Source organism: Salvia hispanica, chromosome 1 (genome assembly GCF_029641045.1).
Source record: "Salvia hispanica isolate PSC_SH4W2 chromosome 1, Shi_PSC_v1, whole genome shotgun sequence".
In the NCBI taxonomy this organism is placed as follows: Eukaryota; Viridiplantae; Streptophyta; class Magnoliopsida; order Lamiales; family Lamiaceae; genus Salvia; species Salvia hispanica.
Window position 1 is genome coordinate 44,447,930 of NC_142692.1, and position 7,235 is coordinate 44,455,164.

Sequence of the window (7,235 nt, forward strand, 5' to 3'; positions counted from 1 at the left end):
CTCCGAAATAAAATCATTTTAGGAAGAACCAGTATTGAAAACTTAGATCCATTTTGATACTATACTAGAAATGAGTCATTCAACCCATTAAAAATTCGTACGAATAAAAGGTTATCCACAAAATAAGATCAGATAAGATTATCATGAGTGTCTCTACCTCTCTGGGGCAAGATTAAAGAGATTTTAACATGAAATATACAACCAATGATTCATGCATATTTTGTCCTACATGAATAAGAACATGCCGATGAAACAAAGAATCAACCTTACAAGCTAAATAATCCATGTTAATCGACATATATAATTTTGCAAACCGGTTTCCATGAAAGCTTTCAGCCATGTAGCATGAATCCCAATTAACAACACTAATATCAGATTGTGAAGCACTCAAGAAGAATACAAACATAGACCAACTAAGGAATAATTTGTACGCATTTCCTAGTTTATCTAGTCCAATCCACTGATTCTATTTCAAAAAGAGGTTGAATTCGATCAATTAGAACTCCTGATGACCTGAGCACAAATCCACTAATTTAATTTCAAAACACAAATCTTACCGTCAAATTACCGCAAAAATTCGAAAATTCAAACCCTAGGGTTTAAATTGGGGGTTTTGCAGAAAAATTCAGAACTGTTATCGTCGGGAGGCGGTGATATGCAGATGGTTGTGGTGGCGGACAGAGCACCTGCCACTCTGCCACCACGTCCTCCGCCGCTGTCATCTTCGTCCTCAGCTCTGGTAGAGTATACGTCAGCAACACCTCCGGCAGTTCTGCCGGCTCCGGCTCCGGTGATTTTCATCAGGTATTGTTTGCTTCTTGTTTCAATTGAGCTTTTATTGTCGTAACTTTTTCCGTCTACATTGGATTGTATTATGAAATGGACTGTAATTGTTGAATCTATGTGCGAATCATCAATCAGAATGTTGAAAATGATTCGTATAGTTTTTGTTTGCCATAAATGGAAGTAATTTGTGGTGAATTGCACACCTTGAAGGATGGCGAAATTACTTAACTAGAACAGAGTAGACAGTCATGTTTTAAGGGTTGTATTTCAAGGTTTTGTTAGTATGCCTTGAATCTGTATAGTTTGCCGCTAGCCGAACGGGCCGTAGTCTGTGTGCCTATTTATATAGAAGTAGGGCACATAAGCCAACACAACGTTGGTGATCCACGTAAATTTTGTGTCTCTTTACGTTTCTGTTTGTCTCGATTACACAATTGCTCTATTCTGTCACAACTGTTCTTAAACAAGTTCTTGTGGTATATGTATGTAAAGCATGAATAATTAGGTATTGACTAGTTGTAGTTTAGTACAGATGCCAGACCTGTTCGATTTATCTGATTCTGGTATGGTTTCATAGCCATTGTAGTTCTTTCTCACCTGATTTCTTTTGCTCTCCAATTGGTGATGGAGTTCTTTCAGGATTAACCTTTATCTCATTTGAGTTCATGCTCAACTATCTTTTATTCCCCACAATTAGTCATGGAAACACATATGGTTCGTGGTATGCAAGATTTTCATTATTGATTCATCCATGTTGTTTCTGAAGTTTGGTTTCCCTTAGCATATTTCATGAGGTAAATGGTAACGGAGAAGGCTTATGAATGGTCCTTGCAGAATATACTGTTGTAGAGTTGTAGGATTTTGTTTATTAGCAATGAAACCGGCTGGTTTTAGTGTTTGAAGAAACCAGTAGTTTGATGTACTTGACCAGAGGGGCTTTGGTAAACCGAAAATCCACAATCATGTGCAGATTAATATATAAGCTAAAGAAACAATTTTTCATCTATAGGTCAACACATAATTCGTGAACTCTGCCAAAGTATTCTTCCAGCTTCATGCTGGGATTAGTATTTATCAATTTTTTCAATTTCATGTTATATGCCTCTGTCATTGTTTGAGCTTATGTCTTTGGGCTGAAACAATCCTTTTTCGAGTGTCCTGATATTAGCTTGTGAAGGCTTTTTTTTCTTTAACATGATAATGTGTCTGGCTTCTCTCCCTGTCTATGGAAGTTTTACTAACTTCTCATGGTGACAGTATCGTCAAATGAGGCATAAAGAACAAGACCGGCTTGCAAGAATGGATGCAGACTTCCAGAAAAGGAAAGAAATAACTGAATTCGCCCAGAGAAGGGAAGAAAGATTAAAAGCTGCGGAGGAGCGTACAGCCAAAAAGCGCTTGAAACGTCTGAAGAAAAAGCTGAAGAAGAAAGACAAAAAGTGCAAAACGGATCGTGGTGGTGGTGAGGGCCAAAAGGAACAATCTTCAGATGAATGTGGGGATTCCGACTATGAGGAAGCTTAAGAGGCGATCCACAATTTTTTATCTCGTTCTCGTATTCTCAATCTGTGGTTTGTCCTCATGTTCGATACAGAAACCAGGCGCGGTGAAGGTCGTCCGAACGTTCACAATTTGGTGTCTAGTTGACTATAGCTTGAGTTTTTTTTTTTGAGCACTTGAATGAGGAAAATGACCTTGTATTTGGTTTAGTTCATTATCATCCAAATCAAAACTCACTTTGTAGTGAAATCATTGCTGGATACTTCTCTTGAGATAATTATACGCACTTCTATTATTCAATGAATTTTATAGTTTAACTTTTTTTGTTTTTTTTATTGCTGATTCACCAAAGACCATCTGCAATGGTGTGTAATCATATCACTCACTTCTAGTTATACTAAATTCAAATAATTTTAACCGTAAAATTAACTAGTCTCATCATTATTATCTAGATAAAGCTCTAATGTTGCATGTGACAAAATATAGCATATATTAATACTTATTCATAATATACAAATATACAATACTTGAAATAACATAGCAAATTTGGATCATCTCCTCCTTCTCAATCTTTTCGCCTCTCGTTGAATTCCCAATTCTGATCAACCCTAATTGCCCATGGGAGAACCTCATCGGTTCTCTGATTATCTCGCACTTGGAGACGGTGCAGGTAATTACACTCATTCAACATTCATATCATATTGATCATAATAGCTGCATTCCCCAATTATTGGAAATTTTCGAATTTTAACCCCCCATGCTTGTGCTATCATCAATTCCAGTGGTAATATACGCATATATTTCTTCGTGATGCAGTTGCTGACATTTTGTTGTGGAGGAAACGTAATCAGAGCGTTCTTGTTCTCGTTTCTTCTACATTTCTATGGCTTCTATTCGTAAAGGGCGGATACGATTTGCTTTCATTCTTATTGAATGTTTTGTTCTCACTCGTCATAATCCTGTTTTTTTGGGCTAAATCTGCAGCACTTCTCAATAGGTAAGTTGCCTTAGTTTATAAGCTTAATGGATTGATCAGTGTTGTCTGTGTTATGATCTTGGAATTTGGCTGATGAAATTCAGTTATATGTTGAAATGTTTATGTTGCTCTTGCATTAGTAGTATTAGTCATGGGGACAAGGGTGTTCTTGGGGAATATTACGTCGAATAATGAATCATGTTCGTGGTTTTAGACCTTTGCCACCTCTCCCTGATCTTGAGGTTACTGAAGAAATGGCTGAGAAGGCTGCTGATGAGATGTGTGTCTGCATAAATCGTGCAATGTCAATGGCACGCGCCATTGCAATTGGCGGAGATTTGAAACTCTTTTGGCAGGTGTGATAGTTTTGTTGCTGTGCAAAAGTGATTATGCTTTTGGATATTGAGAGATTAATGCTTTGTATATTTTTTTTTCATCTTAGCTTGCTCTAGGATTGTGGTTTATCTCCTACATAGGCAGCTTATTCAGCTTTGTTACACTGCTTTACATCGGTAAGTCTGTTCTCTGCAATGCTATCTTTGCCTTTTCACTTTAGTTGATGAGTAACTTTGATTCATTAAAACAGGGGTCCTACTTTGTTTCACGCTGCCTCTGTTGTATGATAAGCACCAAGCTCTGATAGATGAGAAGCTATATGCAATACAGAGAATAGCTCAGATGCAGTACCGCTTAATTGACGAGCATGTACTTGGCAAGACGCCATCAACATGATGAGAAGAAGACCCAGTAGACTCATTGTAATGTTTCCTATGTCTCTCAGTATGTGTCACTCTTTTTATGCCTTGAAAAGGCTTTTTTACTATGATTAGTTTTTATTTATATTCTTGAACAATCCGAAGACATATAATCTCTAGTTGTTATGGTTATGTCGTAAACGCCTCATTTGTGAAAGTGCAAAAACATAGAACCATTACGATATACTACTATCTGTGATAGTAGAAATTGGAGGAAGATTTGTATTGCATTCTACTACTTAGAATGTTGTATTCTGAAAGTGTTCAGAGAGAACTCATCATTCGGACAAATTGACCATATATCATCTAAGGCGCTGCTAGCTTTACGGGATGTGAGCTTGTGTCATCCCTAATTTACATGTGTATCAAATTGCAGGTGCCATTTGGTGATTGCTTGACATTTAGTCTCGAAGGCCAGACGAGGAAGCCTGCTCGCTTCAGCCAGATATGTCGATTTCTGGATATGTTTACGCTAATGAGGTTGAGTAGTTTTGGTTTTGTAGCTTCTCATTCAAAGGATTGGGTTGTGCAGGATAACCACTCAGGAATAGTTCAATAGATGATGGTATGAAACATGCCGGTAACTAACATTAGTACATAAGTCATGAATACTCGTTGTATTGTGATTGAGACGACGCTTTGCTATTTAGTCCTATAGAAGAAGCCCTACATGAACTAAAATTTGAAATTGTTTCACCATTTTGATTGTCCAAATTTGAAGGTGAGAACTTTTCTTGATTAATTATCTCTTATATTCTCATCATTTTGATATATGATAAGACAATTCATCTGGTATATACTGCTTGAAAGATCCATAATCTTAAATAGACAGAAATTGTTGTACTCTAAAGATCATTCACAGTATGTTACCTCGTTCGGTTGTGTGAATGTATTAACAAACACGAAGTTATAACAAATTTAGTGATAAACATGTCCTTGCTGCTGCCATTAGCATATTCTGTCTCTTCTCTCTTGTATTATTCGTTGCATAAAAACCCCGACTACACGATGGGATGATATCCATTGTCACTACAAATTTTATTTGCCAATATACTCCTTTTATTTTATCTTTAATATTTAATTGAACTTGATTCTTATTATCAAGAGTTTATAGCAAAAAATATGTGTACATATAAAAATTTATCGTCACTTGTTTTTGAAAAATTGATTATTAGAGTTGATAAAAATACTCTCTTCATCCCACATTGGTTGTTCCATTTGAGTTCGGCGTGAGTTTCAAGAAATGTAAAGAAAAGTTGGTGAAAAAAGATAGTGAAATGTGAGTTCTCCTTAATTAGAGTAAAAGCCAAAATTGGTCCTGAACATATGGTCATTTTACGTTTTTGGTCCTAAACATTATCTTTTGGATTTTTTGGTCCTGCACATATGAAAATTTGATAATTTTGGTCCTCCGTCAACATTTCCGTTAAAAACTAACGGTCAACGGGTTTAATCCCGATTTTGACCAAATTAAACTTTTAATTCTGATTTTTTACTCCCTAATTAATACCCTAATTATTTTAATAATCAATTATTTCTCCCTAATTGAATTCACCATCCATTCATCTAAGCTTTCATCATCATCATATCCTCTCAAAATACTCGGCTTTGACCACTGGATTGGCCTTCGCGATGGCCTCCCGCCCCACCGACTTGAAATCGAAGCTGCAGCCATGCTTCTCGGGGTACCTATGGGTCCCGCAAAACGTCACACCGCACTGGCACCGGAATCCGGGCGGTGAAATTTACTTTGACCCGTTGATATTTCCGGTGCGGTGCGGGGGCGGACGGTGCAGATTTCTTCAGGCGGTGAGTCCGCGGATCGACCTTCGGTGCTCCCTCTGGAATCACGGCAGAGGTTGCGCGGAGGCTGCGGCGCGAATTGAATTCGTGCTGGACGGATTTGGGGATTAGGAGCTTCTCAATGCCGTGGATGATTCCGTCGGGGCGGACGATGTCGTCGGATTTGATAACCCTAACCGTGCCGACGATTTTCTCTCCGTTTTTCTCTTGGATTGGAATCAATTCGCCGGCGGCGTTGCGACAGAGGCTGGAGTGGTGAACTGGCTTCTCTTCCACCAGTGATTGGACTGAATGCGAGTGGGAATCATGTGGAAGAGAAGAAGATTTTGGAGAGACTTGAGATTCCGTGGCTCCAACAGAAATTGCTTGAATTCATGGGTCCAAATCCTGCTCCAACGCCTCATTCCTGGGGGCGAATATGAAATGTTGTGGTTGGCGACGGCGTCTTCGAGCGTTTGCAGGAGCAGCGCCTTCTTGACGAGCTCGGAGAGCTCGGTGTAATGCGAATCGAGGAGAGCTACGAGGACTGAATTGAAATTGATCTGAGCGGCGGGGTTTGCAGGTTTGCCCGGCAATGCAGAGGCGGAGGCGGCGAGAAGAGCGAGGAAGGATTTGGTCAAAATCGGGATTAAACCCGTTGACCGTTAGTTTTTATGAGAAATGTTGACGGAGGATCAAAATGATCAAATTTCCATATGTGCAGGACCAACATGATCAAATTTTCTTATGTGTAGGACCAAAAAATCCAAAAGATAATGTTTAGGACCAAAAACGTAAAATGACCATATGTTCAGGACCAATTTTGACCTTTACTCCCTTAATTAAATCAGAATTAAAATGTTAATTTTGGTCAAAATCGAGTTTAAACCCGTTGACCGTTAGTTTCTAACGGAAATGTTGACAGAGGACCAAAATGATCAAATTTTCATATGTACAGGACCAAAAAATCCAAAAGATAATGTTTAGCACCAAAATCGTAAAATGGTCATATGTTCAGGACCTATTTCGACCTTTACTCTTAATTTTATAATAAAATGTGAGTGGAAAAATGTTAGTGGAATGTGGGGCTTATTACCATTTATGAAATATTTCAACCGAGACTTCTAAAGTGAGACACTCAAATATGGTTAACCGAGACCCCTAAAGTGAGACAAGACGAGTATTGTTCAAGTAATTAATTTAATGATGGAACGTGATAAATGGGTAATTAGTACTCCCTTCATTCCTTGTTAATAGATGCATTTCTTTTCGGCACGGAGTTTAAGAATAGTGTGTTAGATGTAGGGTGATTAAAATAGAGAGAATAAAGTAAGAGATGGAAAGAAAATAAAGTAAAAGAGGAAGTTGTTTTTTAACAAAAATAGAAATGACTCAATTATCTTGGAACTTTTCAAAATAGAAAAACGTCCCAATTA

At 38.0% G+C, this 7,235-nt stretch overlaps 1 protein-coding gene and 1 pseudogene across 3 annotated transcripts; both read left to right on the top strand.

Moving 5' to 3' along the window:
* The first annotated feature begins 273 nt into the window (after positions 1-273).
* Positions 274-2,603, top strand: LOC125220586 (uncharacterized; annotated as a pseudogene). The gene is made up of 2 exons (XR_016134775.1): positions 274-804; positions 2,044-2,603. The product of XR_016134775.1 is annotated as an uncharacterized LOC125220586 (transcript).
* Positions 2,604-2,825: 222 nt separating this feature from the next.
* On the top strand, positions 2,826-4,744 carry LOC125219254 (reticulon-like protein B11). 2 transcript variants are annotated; one of them, XM_048121179.2, is made up of 6 exons: positions 2,826-2,956; positions 3,103-3,283; positions 3,477-3,618; positions 3,705-3,774; positions 3,849-4,042; positions 4,394-4,744. In XM_048121179.2, the coding sequence occupies exons 1-5, from the start codon at positions 2,905-2,907 to the stop codon at positions 3,992-3,994; spliced, it is 591 nt and encodes a 196-aa protein (XP_047977136.1). In that variant the 5' UTR covers positions 2,826-2,904; the 3' UTR covers positions 3,995-4,042; positions 4,394-4,744. The 2 variants fall into 2 exon arrangements, with proteins under 2 accessions (XP_047977136.1, XP_047977135.1); XM_048121178.2 differs by having other exon boundaries at positions 3,849-4,020.
* Positions 4,745-7,235: the final 2,491 nt, after the last annotated feature.

Excerpts from the sequence above, each read along its gene's own strand:
- LOC125219254 (XM_048121179.2), top strand. The coding sequence starts at position 2,905 with ATGGGAGAACCTCATCGGTTCTCTGATTATCTCGCACTTGGAGACGGT. Across the intron at positions 2,957-3,102 it reads CGCACTTGGAGACGGTGCAG|TTGCTGACATTTTGTTGTGG; the intron begins GTAATTACACTC and ends TTCGTGATGCAG. Across the intron at positions 3,284-3,476 it reads TCTGCAGCACTTCTCAATAG|ACCTTTGCCACCTCTCCCTG; the intron begins GTAAGTTGCCTT and ends TCGTGGTTTTAG.